Source organism: Lepus europaeus, chromosome 7 (genome assembly GCF_033115175.1).
Source record: "Lepus europaeus isolate LE1 chromosome 7, mLepTim1.pri, whole genome shotgun sequence".
NCBI lineage: Eukaryota > Metazoa > Chordata > Mammalia > Lagomorpha > Leporidae > Lepus > Lepus europaeus.
In genome coordinates, this window is record NC_084833.1 from 802,720 (window position 1) to 824,231 (window position 21,512).

A 21,512-nucleotide genomic window follows, 5' to 3' on the forward strand; every position below is an offset into this window, starting at 1 on the left:
GCGCGGGTGCCCCGGGCAGACGCCGCTGGACCTCGTGGAGGGCGTCCGCAGTGCGGTGTCGGCCTGACCATTCGTGCTGCTTCCTGGCTCGCTCAGCTTCTATGACAAGAAGGCGGCGGTGCACAGAGCCTTGTGTGACAATGTGGACACTCGCACCGTCATGGAAGAGCTGAGGGCCTTGGTCAGCCAGTGCAACCTCTACATGGCAGCCCGGAAGGCCGCGAGGAGGAGGCCCAACCGCGGCCTGCTGCAGAGCGTCGCCCAGTACCTGATGCACCTGCTCAAGGTGAGCCGGGCCCCGCCCAACACCTGTGCAGCGTGACTCCTCAGCACCTCTGTGTGTGCCGTGGGCGGCTCCCCGAGGCCTGTGGGACCACAGGTGCCTGCTGCCTGGCCCTCTGCCTGTTGGGCTCTGGCGACCACAGCCTGGGGAGATGGCCGGAGCTTGGCCCGGACTTGTCCAGCAGTCCATGAGGAAACCTCGGGCCTGCGTTCTGGGTGTTCAGAGCTGTGCTTTTTAAAGATTGATTGATTTATTTATTTGAAAGGCAAAGTTACAGAGAGGTATAGGGGGAGAGAGAGAGAGAGAGAGAGAGAGAGAGAGAGAGAGAGGTCTTCCACCCGCTGGTTCACTCCCCAATTGGCCACATGGCCAGAGCTGTGCTGACCTGGAGCCAGGAGCTTCCTCCAGGTCTCCCACGCAGGTGCAGGGGCCCAAGGACCTGGGCCATCTTCTACTGCTCTCCCAGGCCACAGCAGGGGGCTGGATCGGAAGTGGAGCAGCCGGGACTAAAGCTGGCGCCCACGTGGGATGCCGGCATCACAGGTCGTGGCTTTGCCCACTCCACCACAGTGCCGGGCCCAGAGCTGCACTTCCCCTTCCCGGTCGTGGGCTCACGGGCTGTGCTCGTCCCAGGACCTGGCCCTGCGTGCGGCTGAAGTCTGTTTCTTTCCTTTTTTAAGACCTTTATTTATTTTACTTGAAAAGGCAGAGACAGAGAGAGGTCTTCCCCTCACTGGTCACTCCCCGCATGGCCATGCCGGCTGGAGCTGGGCCATCCGAAGCCAGGAGCCAGGAGCTTCTAACAGGTTTCCCACGCGGGTGCAGGGGCCTGTGTGCTTATCTACTGCTTCCTCAGGCCGCAGCAGGCAGCTGGATTGGAAGTGGAGCAGCTGGGACTCCATCCCACGTGGGACGCCGGCACTGCAGGCGGTGGCTTTACCGGCTGTGCCACAGCGCCGGCCCCTGAATCTGCTTCTTTTCCTAGATCTTCGGGGCCATCGAAGAGGAAAGCTCCCTGGGTTTCCCCGTCGGAGGGCCTGGACACAGCCTGGACGTAAGTAAGGCCGCCTGGGCCCAGGGGCTGCTCCGGGGCCTCGGACCCCGCCCGCAGGTGCACCTCCCTGCTCCGGCTCCCCTGGCGTCTCGTGGGCGTCTCTTACTCTCAAGCCTTGGACATACGGAGAGGGTGCCGGGGCCCTGCAGCCCTAACCCTTGCAGCCTGAGCCTCTGGCTGAGTCTCAACCCAGCTCTGGGTGCGGAGGGTGGGGTCAGCGTGGGGCGGGGGCATCGGTTGCTGACTGTCCGCGCCGTGTGCGGCTCCTCCCCGGGACACTGCCCGGCTGGGCGGCCTCTGCTGCTTGGGCTGCAGCCGTGTGGCGTCAGCAGCTCTCCACTCCACAGGGCATCGCTTCAGGGCCCTCTGCTGGAATTCTCACATGCCAGGTTCCCCTCGTGTAACTATTTTTTTCTTTTTAAAGATTTATTTATTTGAAGGGCAGAGTTAACAGAGAGGCAGAGAGAGAGAGAGAGAGAGGTGTTTTCCATCCACTGGTTCACTTCCCAGATGGCCACAACAGCCAGGCTGGGCCAGGCCAAAACCCAGGGCTGGAGCTTCGTCCAGGTTTCCTGCAAGAGTGCAGGGGCCCAAGCACTTGGGCCATGTTTGGCTGCTCTCCCAGGCCATCAGCAGGGAGCTGGATTGGAAGTGGCACAGCCGGGACATGAACTGGCACCCAGCACCCGTGTGGGATCCTGGCGTTACAGGCAGCAGTTTTGCCCACTAGGCCACAACACCAACCCCCTTGGTGCATTACAGAAAGGAATCTACACAGCTTCTGTGTCCTCGTGCAGGCGGCCCCAGCATGTGTCTTAATGTGAAGTGCTGCCATGGCGTGGGCGGCACGTCAGACCCCTCTTCCCCACGTGCCCTGGTGGCCCCCCGGAAGTCAGCCATGAGGCCCAAGACAGACGTTTCATGGCCACGGTGACTCAGATGAAGCCACATCTTGGGCCTCTGGTGTTACCCACATAGCCAGGTGCCCGAGCAGGGCCAGTTTGATGGCCAGGGGTCACCAGACCCAGGCCAACTTGGAGAGACCCTTGTGGCCCTCCTGAGAGCCCGAGTGGCTGTAGGTGGGGACCTGAGGCCAGTGCAGCGGCTGTAACTCCACAAGGCTGGCGGCCTCTGTGCAGGTGCGAGGTTGGGCCCCAGGGAGCTGCACCCTGGGCTGGAGGCGCCTTGGCCCTGGCAGCTCCCTCTCGGTTCCTGTTTCAGCCTGCTTGGCCCTGATGGACGGCACACGCAGGGAGGGGGTGGACCTGGGGCTCAGTGGGAGCTGTGATGCCAGCATCCCAAGTGGGCCCCAAGTGGAGTCCTGGCTGCTCCACTTGCAATCCAGCTCCCTGCTGTGTGCCGGGAAGGCAGCAGAATGTGGCCCAGGTGCCTGGGCCCCTGCACCTGCGTGAGGGACCTGGAAGGAGCTCCTGGCTGTGGCCTGGCCCAGCTCCAGCCATTGCAGCCACTGGGGAGTGAACCAGCGGATGGAAGATCTCGATTCTCTCTCTCTCTCTCTCTGTTACTCTGCCTTTCAAATAAGTAAATCTTTTTTAAAAAAATTTTTAAAAGATAAAAAAACAGCAGAAAGCCTGTTTTGTCCCCTGAGCAGTGAGAGAAATGTAATTCAAAGGCTTTTCACAGATTCCGACTCCCGCTGGGCTTCTGCGCTCGGCAGCGTGACTTTGTGATGGGCACCTGGTCCCACTGTGGCTGTGGGAACCGGTCTCTGTGTCGGTGCTGTGTGTCCAGGCAGCAGGCAGCGCATGGACGTGCGTAACGTTAAAGATTGCTCCATTGATGTGCTGGAAGGGCAGAACGAGAGAGCGAGCTTCCGTCCACTGATTTCACGCCCCACACGGCTGCAGCAGCCAGAGCTGGGAACCAGGAGCCTAGAACTCCAACTGCGCCTCCCTCGGGGTGGCAGGGACCCGAGTATTTGGGGGCCGTCTTCGCTGCCTCGCAGGCACAGTTGTTGGGAAGCTGGGTGGAAGGCAGAGCGGCCCACAAGCAGCTGGCACGGGGCGCGGCTTAACCACAGCCCCACACGCCCCCAGGACACAAGCACAGGTGTGGCCGCTGACCAGACGCTGACACGGCCCGGCTTTGCGTCCAGCCCGTGCTCCTAGAGAGGCCCCCCGAGACCGCGCGTCCCACCGCAGGTGCACGGGAAGCTCTGTCGGGCCCGCGTTCCTGAGCTGCGCGTCACTCGCACGCCAGTGTGGACCTGTGCCGTGCCGCGTGCTGCCGGGCGCCAGTCTGAGCGTAAGTACAAGGCGGCGCACTTCCCTGCGTGAACCTGAGCCTCTCCCCACAGCTCGAGGCCACGGTCATGCCCTACCTGCAGGTGCTGTCGGAGTTCCGGGAAGGAGTGCGGAGGATCGCCCGTGAGAAAAAAGGTGAGGACCGGCGCGGCCATGCCTGGCAGCTGCCCCTCCCCACGGCAGTGGACACTGGGCGCAGCGTCGCGGCGGGACCTCCACACCCCACCAGCCCAGCCGTGGCAGCCACAGATGCCCGCTGTGGGCAGGACCCCGACGAGGAGCTGCTGAGTGGGGTGGGGCTGGGGGCGTCTTTGCCTGCAGTCGTTGGTGGCAGAGGCATGGGACGAGGCCCCGGCCTGCTCAGCCTTGCCCCTGCACCGGGTGTGTGCTGCCCTGCTGGCCTGCGTTCCCGCGGGGAAGCCGGCGCTCCTGGGGTCACTGCCCACAGCTGTAGCGGGCGAGCGCCTTGAACTTGGTGTTGCCGAGACGTGCCTCGCCATCCCTGCACAGCCGCCCCTTTGCCCTCTGACGTCCCTGAGGTGCATGTGCCGTAAGACTTGGGAGATGCTGCACCGAAACTGCCTGGCTCCCTCCCCGAGGGGCCTCCCTGGTGTGGGGCTGGGAGCAGAAAGGTTGGCCTGGGCTGGGACTGGTGGTCAGAGGGAGTGCAGCGCGTGGTGTCCACTCGCAGAGTCCGCTGTGGGGCTCCCCTGGCCCCAGCGCTCCCTCTCCTGACAACAGCAGTCACAGCGTCTTGAGTGCGCGGGTCCTGCCATGTCCAGGGACCATGGCCAGGACAGCCTTGCTTCCGCTGGGTGCCTTACCTGTCGGCAGGGATTCTTGCCCAGAGGCAGCCGTGCCTGGGCTGCCCCCTGTGGGAGTGCCCAGTGCTCCCAGGGTGGAGCCCGCCTCTCCCCGGGCAGAGCCCGGCTCCTGTCCAGGGCCCGAAGGAGGCTTCCTCTGCCCCAAGACCTAGCAGGCAGCAGAGGACGCAGGTCCACACTGGCGTGCGGGTGACACGCAGCTCAGGACGTGGCCTAACAGCTTGCCATGCACCTCAGAGAGCAACAGTCACTCTGCCCCAAGACCTAGCAGGCAGCGCTCTAAGCCTGAATGTACGTCCTAGCGGGCAACCTCCAGAGGCCTCGGCTCCGCGCCTGCCAGCAGAGCCTGTCCTCGGGGACACCCGTGGGAGACGCGCAGACTCCCCGCTCGGCTCGGTTTAAGGTTGTATTTGCTGTCCTAAGAGCTTTGTTTTTTTAACTTACTTGAAAGGTAGAGTCACAGAGAGAGGTCTTCCATCCGCTGGTTCGCTCCCCAGATGGCTGCAACAGCTGAGCTGGGCCAGGCCAGAGCCCGGAGCCAGGGGCTTCTTCCAGGTCTCCCGAGGGGTGCAGGGGCCCAGGGATTTGGACCCTCGCTCTCTGCTTTCCCAGGCCTCGGGGGTGCTGCTGTTGCGGGCAGTGGCGGAACTCCGCACGTGGCGGCCGTCTGGGGAGTGAACCAGCGGATAGAAGTCTCCCTCTCTGTCTCTCCACCTTCAAATAAATAAATAAGTCTTGAAAACAAACAAACAAAGAAACAAACTAAGTAGAAGCAGCTAGCACATCCCGTATCTGAGTACCTGGGTTCAACATCTGGTTCCACTCTTTTTTTTTTTTAAGATTTATTTATTAATCTATTTGAAAGGCAGAGCGACAGAAAGGAGAGAAAGCGAGGTGTCTTCCACCCGTTGGTTCATCCCTGACGAAGCCAGGAGTGGGGGACTCCACCCAGTCCTCCCCGCGGGCGGCGGGGCCCAGGCACCCGGGCCGCCCTCTGCTGCCGCCCCACACGCGGCCGCAGGGAGCCAGGTCAGAGCTTGAACCAACAACACTGTGGGTGCCGGCGCCAGCAGCAGTGGCTGAACCCGCACCCAGCGCGGCTCCTGGCTGCCCTCTGACCCCGGGCCCTGCTGGTTCAGACCTGAGGGCTGTGGTGATGGCTCAGCTGGTCGGAAGCCTGCCAGCCACAGCGGAGACCCAGACGAAGCTGTGGGCTTCCGGCTGCGCCCTGGCCCCGGCTCAGCGGTTGTGGGCATTTACCAGTGCATCCAGCAGGCGGAAGTGTTCTCTGTCGGACTCTCCCTCGCTCTCAAAGTTTTAAAAATGTTTTTACAACTTCCAGGAGAAGCACAAGTGTTTGGCACAGTGGTTCAGCTGCCTCGGGGATCGCCCGCATCCCACACAGGGTGCCTGGTGGGTGGGAGCTGGCCTCACCCCCGGCTGGTGCACCCTGGGAGGCAGCAGGTGGGCCCTGCCACCGCACAGGAGACCCAGGATGAGTGCCTTGCTCCTGGCTTCAGCCTGGCCCAGTGGATGGGAGAGTTCTCTCTGACTCTCTTTCAAATAAAAATTTTTAAAAATTAGGGGTCTGCATGGTGTAGCGGGTAAAGCCACCACCTACGACACTGGCCTCCCAAATGGGCATTGGTTCGAGTCCTGGCTGCTGCACTTCCCGACCCAGCTCCCTGCTAGTGGCCTGGGAAAAGCAGAAGATGGCCCAACGGCTTGGGCCCCTGCCACCCATGTGGGAGACCCGGATAAAACTCCTGGGTTTGGCCTGGCTGAGCCCTGGCCATTGTGGCCATCTGGGGAATGAACCAGCAGATGGAAGATCTCTCTCTACGTAACTCTGACGTTCAAATAAATAAAATCTGTAGCAAAAATGTATTTTTCTTTATCTGAAAGGTGGAGCAGTAGAGATAGAAGCCACTCAGTATACTAATGTGTTGGAGTTGGTCCCTTTAAAACGGTCAGCTTTATGTGAATTCCACCAAATTATATTCCTCACATCTTAGGGTTAGGGTTAGGGTTAAAAAATGGCCACAATGGCCGGGGCTGGGCCGGGTGAAGCCAGGAGCCAGGGGCTTTGTCTGGGTCTCCTGCGTGGGGGCAGGGGCCCAGGCACCGGGGCCACCTGCTGCTGCTTTCCCAGGCCGTCAGCAGGGAGGGAGCTGGAGCGGAAGTGGAGCAGCCACCTGGGACCACAAGGCTTCCCCCCCTGCACCACAGCCTGGCCCCGTGATGAGGATCACAGAAAGTGGCATTGTTTAAAGATCTATCTTACTTATTTGAGAGGTAGAGGGACACAGAGAGAAAGGTCTTCCGTCGCTGGTTCACTCCCCAAATGGCCCCGCAGCCAGATCTGGGCCAGGCCGAAGCCAGGTCTCCCACACGGTGCAGGGCCCGGCACAGGGCCGTCCTCCACAGCTCTCCCAGGTGTGCCAGCAGGGAGCTGGAGCGCAAGTGGAGCGGCCAGGACACGTGGATGGCAGTGTTGCAGCCGTGGCTTAGCCCGCTGTGCCACAGCGCCCACCCTCCCCGGCACCTTCACTGGCGTGCCAGGCAGCCGCCCCAGCTCCAGTGAAAGCCCCAACCCGGGAAGCCTCTGCTGACTCGCACGACCCTGGGCGGGCCTGTCCGCCTGCCTCCTTTGGCAGCACCGCGGCCCCTGGCGGCTCTGCTGAGCCAGCTCGTGTGTCCACCGCTCAGGCCCGGCAGGACTTGGCTGCTCTCCAGCTTGGGCTGTGAGCTGTGCCGCTGTGGCCCTGGGGGAGCCTGGACCTGTGCGTTCCTGTGGTCAGGCCTATGAGAGGGCTGTGGGCAGTGGCGAGTCTGTGTTGAAGAACCTGTGTTGTGAGAACCTTTGAGGCCAGGTGCCCAGAGGCCCACGGCGCCGGGCGAGGCAGCCCCCTCCCCACTCTTCAGAGGCCTGATGCACGCGACCCCCTGGGCCCCATTCCTCCAGGGAGTGTGGCTGGTTGGGGGAGGCCTCATGGGGCCTACCCTGAGGGTCCTGTCACTGCAGGGCTGGGGTGGCACAGGCCTGGGGTGAGGCCATGACCTCCCAGGAGGCGTGTCACCGTGGTGCTGGGTGCAGTCTTGCTCCCCTCCAGTGGTTGTGCTGTCTGGGCCCCCACCTCAATGTGTGCCCCAGGGTCAGGCCCTCCTCGGGTGGCTGGGGCAGGCCTGTGCCCATGAGCGACTGCCTGGGGCAGAGGAAGGAACCCGACATGAGGGGCACTGCTCCGTGGGGAGCTCGGACTTGGGGAGACGCTCAGGCATGGCTGCTGTCGCGGTCCTGGACCTGTCACAGGGGTGGTGGCTGCTGCCCAGTGCAGGGTCCTGCAAGCTGGGGAACCAAGGTCAGGTTCCAGAGTCAAGGCCACTCCTTGGAGAGCAGCGGCTGTCGGGACAGAAGGCTTTGTTTCCTGTCCTGATGCACTAGAGGCTCTGGGAGAGGGACCCGCCTCCACTCGGACACGGGGGGCCAGGGCAGTGAGGGCCCCAGAGTCCCCCCAACCCCATCAGCCCTGAGGCTGAGGTGGAACCTGAGCCCCCGGAGAAGCTGGGAGGGCAGAGGGCGTGGCTGGGGCCCAGGACCCAGGACCAGGGGCTTGTCGGGGGCCGCGTTCCCTGACCACTGCTCCCGACAGGAAGCCCTGCTCCTGGTGGCACTGGCCACTGGTTCTGTCTCTGACGCACACAGAGAAACTGGCCTGGAGATGAGAGTGTCCCCCACGGACCGAGGCCCCCGCCGGCAGTCTGGGTCCCACCCAGGCCTTTGGCGCAGTGCGCGGACCTTCCTGGCAGAGCCACTGCAAACCCTGCTGGCCCTGCGCCCTCTCAGGCCATCTGTGTGTGGGCCCCGTGTGAGGGCAGCCGCCTCCCACGGAGCCAGGCAGCCACTGTGAGGGTCAGCCCCAGTCACTGGCCAGCTCTCCTGCCCTCGGGGGTCCTGGGACAGCCCCAGCCCCGACCCCATGGAGCTCTCAGTCCCGGGACCAGGCTGGCCTGGCCGTGCTGCGAGAATAGCCAGGCCTGCGGGACTCGGGCAGCACCAGGCACCTGGGGGCTGCCCCCGACTCTCAGAGCGACCAGGGAGCTTGGGGCTCTTTCTGACGGCGCATCAGGTGGCGTCCTGGCCGAGGTGCTGGCTGGGCGCCTCTGGTGCTGGCCTGGCCCGGCTCTGGCTCTGAGGGCTGTGCCCGGCCCTGGCCCTGGGCCTGCCGTGTCTGACAGAACTTGTCTTCTGCCCGCAGTCCCCGAGATTCTGCAGCTCACTGACACCCTCCGGGACGAGGTCCTGCCCGAGTTGGGGGTGCGGCTGGAAGACCACGAAGGTGGGTGAGGCCCTCGTGCTGTCAGCTGTGTTCCAGGGAGCCCGGGTGACCGAGGAGGACATGGCGGAGGGGACAGGCCGTGGGGAGAAGTCTCAGGCCATTCTGATGTTGTGAGGAGTCCCAGAGTGGAGCCCCCAGCCGGGTCTCCACAGTGCCCCCGCCGCTCACCGACCAGCAGCCACCAGGGCCGCCTCTGGTGTGCCCTGTTGGAGATGCAGAGTGGCCGAGAGCGAGAGAGCTTCCACCTGGGCTTCCATGCTGAGCCAGTCTGGAGCCAGGAGCCAGGAGCTCCATCCGGGTCTTCCACTGCCTCCCCAGGCACATTAGCAGGGAGCTGGACCAGAAGTGGAGCAGCCAGGACTGGAACCGGCTCTCCCGTGTGTTCCAGGCTGCGGCCTAGCCCGCTGCGCCGCGGGGCCTGTCCTGACTGCCTAGCGTGTCCATCCTCAGCTGAGGTCTTCCCCGTGACCCTGCCTCCTGTGGCCGGCCCCACAGCACCAGTGTCCCCGTGTGCCCCACCCCCCGTGTGCAGGAGGCCTGTGTTTTTGCCTTCGCCCGAGGGATCTGCCTGGAGCTGGTGCTGGCGGTGAGGGCGGCCCCGGGGCTCTCACAGGCCGTCTGCTCTGCAGGGCTGCCGACCGTGGTGAAGCTGGTGGACAGGAACACCCTACTGAAGGAGAGAGAAGAGAAGAGGAGGGTCAGTGAGCCCGGCCGCGCTCTGCCGGGGCCTGGTCCCCCGGTTTCTCGTCTAGGAGCTCATTTGCCGTCCCAGTGTCTAGCGCCAGATGGCCCCCAGGAAGGAAAGCCGTCTTCTCGAGCGGGCCCCCCTGAGCTCCCCCCACCCCAGCTCAGAGATCCTCACCTTCAGCAGCTGGTGCAGGCGGTGGGACAGTCCGTGAGAGGGGCCCTCGGGGTGCAGGCCCTGCCCCTCCGCCACCTGCAGGTCTGGGGGCCCTCTTCCCTCCCTGGTGGCCTCATCCAGTCCACCGCCTGTCACGTTCTCCCAAGACCCTCCTGTGCCCAGAGCAGTCCGACACCAGGACGTCCCGAGGGGCTGTGGCGTCTGCCCCCCTCCTGTCTATGCAGTGGCTCCCCTGGGCCGGGTGCCTGGGGTCAGCCGGTGCAGAGCTGTCTCTGGCCGCCACGAGACTCCGTCCCTCCCAGGATGGGCTTCCCTGCCGTCCACCGTGTCCAGAGCAGGGCCAGCGAGAGTCCTGGGAGGAGTGGGTGGGCGGGGAGGGCCCAGTGAGGTCAGCCTGCACCGGGCCTTTGGTGAGGGCCCTCGCCGTCCTGTGCTGCTGCCCTAGGCTGAGGAGGAGAGGCGGAGGAAGAAGGAGGAGGCTGCCAGGAGGAAGCAGGAGCAGGAGGTAGCGCGTGCGTTGTTCCGGGGTGGGGGCTGCCCGGGGCACGTGACCCCTGACCTCCTGCCCCACGGCTCAGCCGGCTACACGGGGCCTCCCCAGGGGGCCCCCTGCCCTGCTTGGGACGGGCGTTGGTGACGGGGGAGCAGCCCGCGCGTGGGGCCTGGGGGCCGTGACCCTGCATCCTGTGTTCCAGGCGGCAAAGCTGGCCAGGATGAAGATCCCGCCCAGCGAGATGTTCTTGTCCGAAAGTGACAAGTACTCCAAGTTTGATGACAACGTAAGGCCTCCCTCCTTCCCGGGCTGTGGGAGTGCTCAGGCCGGCTGGGGTGGGCGTGGCTGACGAGGGGCCGCCCCCGCTGCAGGGTCTGCCCACTCACGACTCGGAGGGCAAGGAGCTGAGCAGAGGCCAAGCCAAGAAGCTGAAGAAGCTCTTCGAGGCGCAGGGGAGGCTGCACCAGGAGTACTTGCAGATGGCTCAGAATGGGGGCTCCCCGTGAGGACCGGCGGGGCTCCCTGTGCGGACCGAGGCCCTGGAGCCAGCGCGGCCGCTGGCTCCGGACGCTAATAAAGCCTTGTGAACGGTGAGGCCCAGCCGCCCTCCCTGCGCGCCGCTCCGCCCAGCCAGTGGAGGGCGGCCCCACGCTGATGGCGATCGGCGAGTCCCCGGTGTGGGTGTGGGAGTAGGAAAGAGGCTGCTGAGCCTGGCAGATCCCGCCGAGCCCCAGACAGAGGCCGCTCAGGCCGGCCTGGCTCTGACAGCGCCTGCAGCTTCTCCCCGGGCAGCCCCGGGGCAGGCGCCACCCCGCCGGGCCCCTGGCCTGCTGCTCACGACTGCCATCCGTGACAGCAGGCTCAGGATCGGCATGGCTGGTGGGGGAGATGGGGGGCCTCAGCCCCGCCCACGCCCAGACACGCCTGACCGTCCTGGGTTGTGGCGGAAGCAGAAGCCAGGACCTGCCTCATGCCTGCCGAGGCCTGGGCCAGGACCTGGGTGCGGGGCCGGGCGGGGGTGCTGTCCACCTGCTGTGTGTGCGCAGCAGACCCTGCGCCCCGGTCCTGCTTGTGCGAAGCTGCCCTTGGTCAGGCAGTGCCGTGTGAGGGCCCAGGGCTAGGACGCGGGCGCTGCTTCACGCCTGTGCCGGTGACGCACGGCTGCGCTGTGGCAGAGCCGGGACCCAGCCTGTGGTCAGGGGGCGCTTGGTGCAGCGAGGGGCAGCAGTGTGGCCTGCGTTGGCGAGGACGGTCTGGGCACCTGTGTGGTGTGTGCAGTGCCCGGCCGGGAACAGCGTCCCCAGAACCAAGCGCCTCCTGTTCCGGCGTCAGCACTCGGTACTGGGCTGGCGAGGCCGGCAGGCAGGTCCCAGACAGGCTGTCACACCCTGCACCCGGGTCCCGAGAGGGAGGCCTGTTAAGACCTAACCTGCGGGGTGGCGATGACCCCCCGCCTCCGTGAGCGTGGGGGATGAGACGTCTGGTAGCTGTTCCAGAAAGTGCCACCTGCCGCGAAGTCACTTGTCAGAGCAGTGACCTCGGGGAAGAGGGCGGCTTCGCTGGCAGAATCCGCCGCCGTCCTAGCAGGGTTTGTCCTGAGGTCGGAGAGTCAGGAGGGTCCCGTGGAGCCAGCAGCTGTGTGAGTAGCGGCTGGCAGAGTTGTGCTTGCGCGCCGTGGGCCGTGGCAGAGCCCGTGAGAGCCCTGGTGCCGGCCGCCGGATTGATGGGAGGTTGGGGAGGTCCCTGCTGCCTGCCCGCGGCCGGCGTGGTGCCACAGCGGGTCAGCCCACTGCCCGTGACGCCGCAGCTTCCCATCGGCTCCCTGGGGCTGCCACAGAAGACGGCCCACATGGGGCTGCAGGCTCCTGGCTTCAGCCTGGCCCAGACTGGCTCAGTCTGCCGTCCGGGGCGTAAACCAAAGGATGGAAGATCTGCTGTCTCTGTCTCTCCCTCCTTCGCTGTCACTCTATCCAATAAATAAATGGTTTTTAAAAAATTTAAATTGTCATTTTCTTCTAAACATCTTTTAGTTACTTGAAAAGCAGAGAGAGACAGACGCTCTGTCCCGTCCGTCCACTTGCTCGCTCCCCGAATGCCTACAGCAGCGGGGCTGGGCCACGCCACGCCACGCCACAGCTGGGAGCCGGGAGCCGGGAGCCGGAGCGCTGTCAGGGCAGGTCTCCTGGTGCCCCAGCCAGTGCTGCTGCCTCGGGGTCTGCCGGAGTCAGAGCGGAGCAGGAGCTGAACCTGGGTGCTCGGGGGGGAGTGGGCGTCAACCGCAAGGCTAAGAGCTGCTCCCTGATCTGTGACTTCTGAAAACATAATTTCTTCATTGTACAGGTGGCAGAGCACAGAAACCCTGGTAGCTGTGAGCACCCCAGGGCGTTGCCCATCGCCCTGGGAGAAGCAGGGGAGCCGGGGCCCCCTTGTGCCCAAGAAGGGCCGCTCTGGGAGACAGAGTCGCGACAGAGGACGCAGGGGGACCGGTGACAGGAGCTGGCAGGTCATGGGACTGAGTGGACGAGCCACCGCTGCAAGGCTCTCATGCACCCTGGGGGCAGCGTCCCTGGGGGCGGCTCTGCGCCCTCACCGTGAGTGAGCCAGGTGTGGGTGCACCCTGCGGCCCAGGAGGCCAGTGCAGGGCTCGGGTACATGGCTGTGCACACATGGCAGAGCAGGGCGTCTCCTCTCCCCTGGGAACTGTTTCAAGGCCACCAGGGGGCCCTGCTGGAAGGGGAAATCACTCAGCCAGGACAGGGACACCGACTCGGCCAAGGGTGTCTATGAGCCTGGGTGGACGCGGGCATCAGCAGAGAGCTGATGGACTCCCAGTGTGGGATGCAGTGTGACAAGCACGAGGCCTCACACTGCCCCACGAGTTCCCACACTGACCCACGAGGCCTCACACTGCCCACGAGTTCCCACACTGCCCCACGAGGCCTCACACTGCCCCACAAGGCCTCACACTGCCCACGAGTTCCCACACTGCCCACGAGTTCCCATGCTGCCCCACGAGGCCCCAAGCTGCCCCACGAGGCCTCACACTGCCCCACGAGGCCCCACGAGGCCTCACACTGCCCACGAGTTCCCATGCTGCCCCACGAGGCCCCATGCTGCCCCACGAGGCCTCACGCTGCCCCACGAGGCCCCATGCGGCCCCACGAGTTCCCACACTGCCCCACGCGGCCCCATACTGCCCCACGAGGCCTCACACTGCCCACGAGTTCCCATGCTGCCCCACGAGGCCCCACGCGGCCCCATACTGCCCCATGAGGCCTCACACTACCCATGAGGCCCCACACTGCCCCACGAGGCCCCACACTGCCCCACGAGGCCCCACGCGGCCCCATGAGGCCTCACACTGCCCCACGCGGCCCCATGCTGCCCCACGAGGCCCCACACTGCCCACGAGGCCCCATACTGCCCCACGAGTTCCCACACTGCCCCACGTGGCCCCACGCTGCCCCACGAGGCCTCACACTGCCCACGAGTTCCCACACTGCCCCACGCGGCCCCATACTGCCCCACGAGGCCTCACACTGCCCATGAGGCCCCACACTGCCCCACGAGGCCCCACACTGCCCCATGAGGCCCCACACTGCCCCACGAGGCCCCACACTGCCCCACGAGGCCCCACGAGTTCCCACACTGCCCCACGAGGCCCCACGAGTTCCCACACTGCCCCACGTGGCCCCACGCTGCCCCACGAGGCCTCATACTGCCCACGAGGCCCCACACTGCCCCACGCGGCCCCATACTGCCCCACGAGGCCTCACACTGCCCATGAGGCCCCACACTGCCCCACGAGGCCCCACACTGCCCCACGAGGCCCCACACTGCCCCACGAGGCCTCACACTGCCCCACGAGGCCCCACGCGGCCCCACACTGCCCCACGCGGCCCCACGCTGCCCCACGAGGCCTCACACGGCCCCACGCGGCCCCACGCTGCCCCACGAGGCCTCACACTGCCCCACGAGGCCCCACGCGGCCCCACACTGCCCCACGCTGCCCCACGAGGCCCCACACTGCCCCACGCGGCCCCACGCTGTCCCCCTGAGCGCCCCCCTCCCCCCCCCCGCAGCTCCAAGAGTCAGATCTACTAGTCCCTGAGGATGCGTCTTCGCCGTTTTATGAAGAAAACGTCCTGTGGGCATTATTTGCCAATCAAAAGGCAGCAGGAGGTAGCAGTGGGAGGCCCTGCCTCCCGCAGGTGGCGAGCCCCTCCTTCCAGCGCCTCCCCTCGGCGTGAGGCTGGCCAGGCCCTGCCCGCAGACAGCCCCTGTTTCACCCTGCCTGTGTCCCTGCATCGTCCCCAACCATGCAGCCATGGGTAGGGAGTTTCTGTGGCATGGGGGAGGGCCAGGAAGCCAGGCGGTCTGCCGGGAGGACACAGATGGCCATACTGACCGCCGGGTGCCCAGCACGAATGCAGACGGTGGCGGGCGGAGTCCGTGCGGGCGAGGACAGGGTGTCCAGGTGAGGGGCCTGCACTAGGGGCTGCCAAACAGGCGGACACGGCCACAGGCTGTGCTTGGACAAGGCAGAGCCTGGCTGACGGGGTACGGAAGCCGCCAGGTGTCAGGGATCCTGGCGCCACCCTGGGAGTTGTCAGCCCTGCCCTATTCTGACCTCACCGGCGGGGTGGCGAGGGCACAGCTCAGTGTCACGATGGGCAGAGGCCCCGGGGGCCTGACGGTGCTGAGCCTGAGCAGCAGGGTCTCGGTCCAGTGACCAGAGACACGGGCTCGCGGTGTCGGCGTCCATCCACGGGGACAGGGGACACGGCTTGTGGTGTTGGCATCCATCCACGGGGACAGGGGACACGGCTCGCGGTGTCGGCGTCCGTCCACGGGGACAGGGGACACGGCTCGTGGTGTCGGCATCACCTAAGCTTGGGCCAGAAGTGAGTGGGCCTCTCCCAGCTCAGGGGTCTTCTGGGAGGAGAGAACATCTCTGGGAGGAGATGGGGCCCCACGGAAAGCCCCTCAGGACCTTGGGAAAGTCTCAGGGGATCCCAGCAGTGAAGGGCCCTTGGCGGGGCGGCTCTGTCAGACACAGACGCTGGGAACGCTGTCTCCAGGCACTGAGGGTGGCCTCACCCCTGCTCCTTGGGGACGTGCCAGGAGGACAGGGCAGACCAGGTGTCACGCGTGGGGACTGGGTGGAGGCCTGTCCCCGCCCCCCCCCCCCCCCCCGCAGTGCAGGCCCGGCCTCTGCCCCGCCCGGCCCTAGGCTCTTAGTGGGGCCCCGTGTGTGGCGGGAGCCACCACGAGCCACGCTGCCACCAGCGGAGGAACCTGGAAGCTGGCAGAGGCAGGAAGGACCCTCGCCGGAAGCCTCGGGGGCGCTGGGCAGCCCTGATTCTGACTCTCGCTCCAAGCAGCCACGGGGCCGCAGGACACGGACCGCATTCTCAAACCATTTCTCTGGCACAGAAAAGCACTTTGGGGCGACTCGGGCGGGGCCCTGTTCCGGTCCGTCCCCCCAGCCGTCACCGTGCAGGGCTGCCTCCTCCCCCTTCTGCCGGGGAGTCCCAGGCTGGGCCGGGGCGTGCTGCCACGGTGCCGCAGGCCTGCTCTGGGCGCCTCCCCGGGCTCCCCTGACCTATATTTGGGGGTGTGAGGCTCCCTGAGCTATTGGAGGCTCCCGGATGCCCTGGAAGGCTTGTGCCCCGCCACCCCTCCTTCCTTGCCGTGGCCCCTGCCAGGGCTGGGGGGAAGCAGGGAGTGAGGCCCGGACAGTAGCAGAGCTGGGGGGTCAGTGGCAGCACTGGGGGAGGGGAGGGCACTTCGCTCCCCTGAGATGGGGTTTCCAGGGGGGAGCCAGGCGTGGCCAGGTGGACTCCACCATGCCGGGCCCGGCCAGGGCAGGCGACAGACCCAGCAGTCTGGCCACCTGGCCTGGTGCCAGCTCCGGGCCCTGTGGGCCGAGTCCCCGGGCAGTGTCCCCACCGCGCAGGGCCGCCCTGTGGTGCAGGAGTCACGAGTGCCCATTCCACAGATGGGGACAGAGGCCCAGGCATCGGCCCAGGGGCGCCCAGCAGTCCCTGTCCTGTGAGGCCACCGCCCTCCGCACAGGCCGTGGGCGAGCCAGGACGGTGTGTGCTGTGGGCCGCGGCAGTCCCCCAGATTCCGTGCAGGTCCTGACCTTCGGTGCCTGCGGGACAGGGAAAGAGGTGAGCCCGGGATGAGCGCGAGTGCCAGGACCCAGTGACCGGTGACCTTTATTATTTCTCCTTTTTAAAAGGATTTATTTATTTATCTGAAAGAGAGAGAACACCCACTGGTTCACTCCCCAGATGGCTGCAACAGCCGGAGCTGGGCTGACCAGGAGCCCCTTCCTGGTCTCCCACGTGGCTGCAGGGGCCCGAGGACTTGGGCCATCTTCCGAGACTTTCCCAGGCCACAGCAGAGAGCTGGACCAGAAGCGGAGCAGCCGGGACTTGAACCAGAACCTGTATGGGACACTCGTGTCACAGGTGGCAGCTTGACCTGCTCAGCACTGGACCCGTACAGGTTCTGGTTCAAGTCCCGGCTGCTCCACTTCAACCCAGCTCCCTGCTAACGGCCTGGGAAAGCAGTGGAGGACGGCCCAGGTGCTTGGGCCCCTGCACCCACGTGGGAGACCCAGATGGAGTTCCAGGCTCTGGCTTTGGCCTGGCCCAGCCCTGCAGCCATCTGGGGGTGAAGCAGCAGATGGAAGACCTCTCTCTCTCTCCTTTTGTTCTGTAGCTCTGCCTTTCAAATAAATCTTTAAAACAGGAGAGAGAGGGGCAGACACACGTGAGACCAGGTGAAGCGACAGGGCCTCAGCCCAGGACACCTGGAGAGCAGGCGGGACCCTGCCCAGCCCTCGGCGCGAGCCTCCCCGGCCCTCCAGAACCAAGGACGCGTTTCTGTTACCGAACCCGCCGCAGGGCCACAGGAGACCCACGGGCCGTGCCCACAGCGGGCGGGCGGACGTCTCCCCGCGGGGTGACCGGGGTGGACAGAGCCTCCCCGCACGGTGACCGGGGTGGACAGAGCCTCCCCGCACGGTGACCGGGGCGGCTGGGGTGGACAGAGCCTCCCTGTGCGGTGACCAGGGTGGACAGAGCCTCCCCATGCAGTGACCGGGGTGGACAGAGCCTCCCCGCGCGGTGACCGGGGCGGCCAGAGAGGCGTCCCAGGCCGTGCCCTCGGCCCAGGGACCCCGGGAGCGCGGGGGGGAACGAGCCGCGGGGAAGTGCGCCCGGACGCAGCCGTCTCGGCCGACGACCCCGCCCCAGCTGACCCTTCGCGGCTCCTCTGGGGTTCACGTCCCCGCCTGCAGACAGCAACGCGCGTCCGCACCCCGCCGCCCCCAGCCCTCGGCGGAGCGGAACCGACCGGCCGCGCCTGCACGGCTCCAGGCGGCCTCGGTCCGATCCGGGGCCCCGCCCGAGCCGGGCTGCTGAGACCCCGAGACGCAGGCGGTGCCCGGGGCAGGGGGCGCGACCCCCACGCCCACCCCGGACGAAGAGGGGCGCGCGGGGCGTCCGGAGCCCGGGGAAAGGGGCTGCAGGGGACCCCGCCGCGCCCGGCCTCTCCCAGCGGAGCCCCGGGACCGCGCGCTGCGCGCCGGGGACGGCGTCACACGCTTCATTTGCATACGCCTCGCGGGTCTGCGCGCGGCGCGCCCTCCGATTGGTCGCCGCCCGCCGCGCTCAGGCGCAGTTGACTTGCGTGGCGCCCGTCCAATCGCAGCCCGCTTTGCTGGCGGAGGGCAGGGCCTGCAGGCTCAGCCAATGGGAAGCAGCGTTGTTGGAGGCCACGGCGGCGCAGCCCCCGGAGCGAGCGGAGCGAGCGCCGCAGCCGCCACTGCCGCAGGAGGCGTGAGGTGCGGGTCCGCGGGGCTCGGCCTGCGGTGGGCGGGCCGGAGCGGGGCCGGCGCCATCTCGGGGCAGGGCCGCGGCGGCGGGGCGGGGCGGGCGCGGGGCTCGGCCGGGCGGGCTGAAGGTCGGGGCTGCTCCGTCCCGCGCCGCGGCCCGGGGACAGCGCGGAGTGGCGTCCGGGCTCTGCGGGGCGCCGAGGGGACGCACCCCCGCCGAGGGTCGCGGGCTCGGCCCGGGGGCCGCGCCGCTGAGCGCCCTGCGCGCCCGCAGCCTGCGGAGTCGGCGGCGCGGTCTCCAGAACGCCCCGGGGCCCGCAGCGGGCCGCCCCGGAGGGGAGGGCGCCCGGTCACGTGACGCCGCCGCCGCGCAGGCGCGGGCCCGGGGCGCTGCGGGGGTGGGGGAGGTCGGCGGGAGCCCCGGGCGGGCCGAGGGTCGCAGCTCGTTGGGGCTCTCGGCGCCGCCGCCCGGCGGTGGGAGCGGGAGCTCCCGGAAGTGCGTGTCCTGCGCGTGTCGGGGGCCTCTTGTTTGGGGCGAGGGGAGGCCTGCTGGTCTGACCCGGTTTCCCGTGCGGTTCGCCCGGCGGCGGGTCCGTGAGGAGGCCGCACAGGTGCCCCGGGAGCCGCCGGGCGGTGGCCTCCCCGCCCACTGGCGACCCAAGCTAAGGGGTCGCGGGCTCTGTTGAGGGGACCCCCGTGTGGCCGGATAAGCGGCAGGGAGGAGTTCGGCGAATCCGACTTGGCCTGCAGGCTCAGGTGCACCTGCTCTGTTGGAGAGAAAGAGTGAGCCGCCTCGCAGGGGGCTGGGCGCCGGGCGCCGTGTGCCTCTGCCCCTGCCCTGGGGGGAGCCGCCCCGACTCTGCCCCTGCCCCCTGTGCTGGGGGAAGCTGTGTGGGAGCCGCCCCGACTCTGCCCCTGCCCCCTGTGCTGGGGGAAGCTGTGTGGGAGCCGCCCCGACTCTGCCCCTGCCCCCTGTGCTGGGGGAAGCTGTGTGGGAGCCGCCCCGACTCTGCCCCTGCCCCCTGTGCTGGGGGGAGCCGCCCCGACTCTGCCCCTGCCCCCTGTGCTGGGGGAAGCTGTGTGGGAGCCGCCCCGACTCTGCCCCTGCCCCCTGAGGAGCCGCAGGAAGCCGCCCTCGGCGTGCCCGGCTGTCTGTGGAAGGCCTTATCGCCGGGTAGAGAAGCATCCTGGGTTTGGCTGTCAGGAAGCTGGGCCGCCGTGGGGAGGGAGAGGTGTTCCGTGGCGCTCACTGGTGGTCCGGCCGCTGGTCTCTGGGTCCCTGGGAGCTAGAGGTCCTGTTTCCGCTGTGCAGAGAGCCCGCTTGTGTGTAGCTTCTCCCTGCTCAAGTTCAGGTGAACTCTGCACTTCATTGTTACCCAAAAAAGCCTGTTCAGAAGCAGATAGTATCGTCTTGGTCTGATGGTTTTGTGCAGGGTCCGTTGGGGCTGCACCGACTGGGTTCTGGCAGGCAGCTGTCTGTCGCTTCGCTCGCAGCTGAGCTGGGCACAGTTGTGGGTGAGCAGCGGGATCCAGGGCGCGTGGCGTGGCGTGGGAGGAGGTGCTGCTAACAGGGCAGTGTGGCCTCTTACTGGGTTAGGAGCACTTGGGCTCTAGTGCTCGCTTCGTCGTGTTCCAGTGAACTCCCCAGAAGACAATGTGGGGTGGGGGTGGAGACAGGCCACTGTGCCCCACGTGGAAGTAGAGGGTTTGAGTTAACTTCTTCTAGGCCTTGGCTTGGCCTCCAGCAGGACTCTGGAGAAGTGCCCCGTTCCTGTCACCCAGCTCCAGCCGCTATTTGCCAGTCTTACCTGGAAGTCTTTTTTTCCAGTTTTTTTTTTTTTTTTTTTAAAGATCTGTTTGAAAGAGTGACAGAGAGGTTCTCCTTCCACTGGTTCACTCCTCAAACGGCTGCCATGGCTGGAGCTGGGTCGATCCAAAGCCAGGAGCTTCATCCGGGTCTCCCATCTGGGTGCAGGGGCCCAAGCACTTGGGCCATCTTCCACTGCTTTCCCAGGTGCATCGGCAGGGAGCTGGCAGGTCTCCCACGTGGTGGCAGGACGCCCCCCCCACCCCCCCAGTGCCTGAGCTGTCGGGAGCTGCCCCTCGCCTGTGCGTTGGCACAAGGCTGGATCCACAGCAGAGGAGCTGGACCTGAACCAGGCACTGCAGTGGGCATCCCACAGTGTCCCAGCAGCTCGTCCACGTGCCGGGCCCTGTAGGCTTTTATTTTTTTAGGGTTTATTTATTTATTTGAAAGGGAGAATTTCAGAGAGAGAGAGGTCTTCCATCCTCTGGCTCCCCAGGTGGCCACAACGGCTGGAGCTGCGCCAGTCTGAAGCCAGGAGCCTCTTCCCGGTCTCCCTCATGGGTGCAGGGGCTCAAGCACTCGGACTTACCCTCTGCCTTCCCAGGCACATTAGCAGGGAGCTGGGCCTCCATGTGGAATGCTGGCATCACAAGGGCCTAGCCCACGGCACCTGCCCTAGCTCCTGGCTTTTTAGTGAACATGGCTAACTTCTGGTACTGGGAGTGGCATGGCTGACCGGGGTGATAGGAGAGACACCGGCTTGGGACAGTGGCCAGGTTCTGTGGGTGACACCATTGGACTGCCCTACAGAGGTGTCTCGATTCCTCCTTAGCTCATTGCTTGCCCCGTGTGATGTGGCTCTCATGGAAAACATGCTCATCACGCCTGAGGGTGCACCCCTGCACCCGGGCTGCGCGACTCCCGCCGGGGTCGGCAGGCTCAGGCTGCTTCCCTTAGAGGTCACCACCCCTGGTTTAATACAGGAGACTCATCAAAACGTAGTACTTACATTTAAATGAATTTTTGAAAAATATTTCTTGTAAAGAGAGAGGCAGAGAGAGAGATCATGCACTGGTTCACTCCCCAGATACCTGCAGATGGCCTGGTCAGTCTGAAGCCAGGAGCTTCATCTGGGTCTCCACAGGGGAGTTGTTGCTTTGCCAGGCACATGAGCAGCCGGATCGCGAACCCGGTGCCCGTATGGGATGCTGGCCCTGCAGGCGGCAGCTTTACCTGCTACCCACAGCGTGGCCACTCAGATGATTTTGTTGTTCAAGTATCTCAAAGACGTTGAGGGCCTTTGACTTTCTTGCAGCAATCCTGCCCGTGTACGGACTGTGGTTTTGTGAAGTGTGACCGTACTCCCCAGCTGACGCCGTCTTAGAATGGTTCATAGGTGGCATTTGGCTGAGACGTTCAGACACCCACACCCCGTTGGACAGACCCCTGGCTCGGCTCCTCCCAGAGAAGGCCTCTGGAGATGGTGGCGATGGCCGAGGCGTTGTTCCTGGCCCCAGTTTTGCCGGGTAGAAGCTGTGCATTGTAGACTTGTAGACCCAGCTGAAAGTGTCTGACTCTGAACCACTACGTTCTTTTGAAAATGTATTTATTTACTTATTTTGTTATGATTTGCTTCATTTGGAAAGCTCATATGGTTTCCCAGGGGTATTAGGGAGCTAGGCCAGAGTGTAGCTGCTGGGACTCGCAGCAGGGTTCACCTGGGATGCTGGCCGGCG

At 65.7% G+C, this 21,512-nt stretch overlaps 2 protein-coding genes across 3 annotated transcripts in view; both read left to right on the plus strand.

Annotated features, from left to right (window-relative positions):
• Positions 1 to 12,098, plus strand: part of CARS1 (cysteinyl-tRNA synthetase 1) — a 41,723-nt gene extending 29,625 nt beyond the window's left edge. For both annotated transcript variants that reach the window (XM_062195640.1, XM_062195639.1), the window contains 8 exons: positions 97 to 286; positions 1,269 to 1,337; positions 3,655 to 3,736; positions 8,685 to 8,765; positions 9,395 to 9,462; positions 10,073 to 10,132; positions 10,323 to 10,406; positions 10,492 to 12,098. In XM_062195640.1, the coding sequence (XP_062051624.1) occupies positions 97 to 286; positions 1,269 to 1,337; positions 3,655 to 3,736; positions 8,685 to 8,765; positions 9,395 to 9,462; positions 10,073 to 10,132; positions 10,323 to 10,406; positions 10,492 to 10,626 (769 nt within the window). In that variant the 3' untranslated portion in view covers positions 10,627 to 12,098. The remainder of the gene's footprint in view (positions 1 to 96; positions 287 to 1,268; positions 1,338 to 3,654; positions 3,737 to 8,684; positions 8,766 to 9,394; positions 9,463 to 10,072; positions 10,133 to 10,322; positions 10,407 to 10,491) is intronic.
• Positions 12,099 to 17,894: 5,796 nt separating this feature from the next.
• Positions 17,895 to 21,512, plus strand: part of NAP1L4 (nucleosome assembly protein 1 like 4) — a 37,519-nt gene continuing 33,901 nt past the window's right edge. The window contains exon 1 of the mRNA XM_062195643.1: positions 17,895 to 17,978. The gene's annotated coding sequence lies outside the window, so the exon portion shown is untranslated. The remainder of the gene's footprint in view (positions 17,979 to 21,512) is intronic.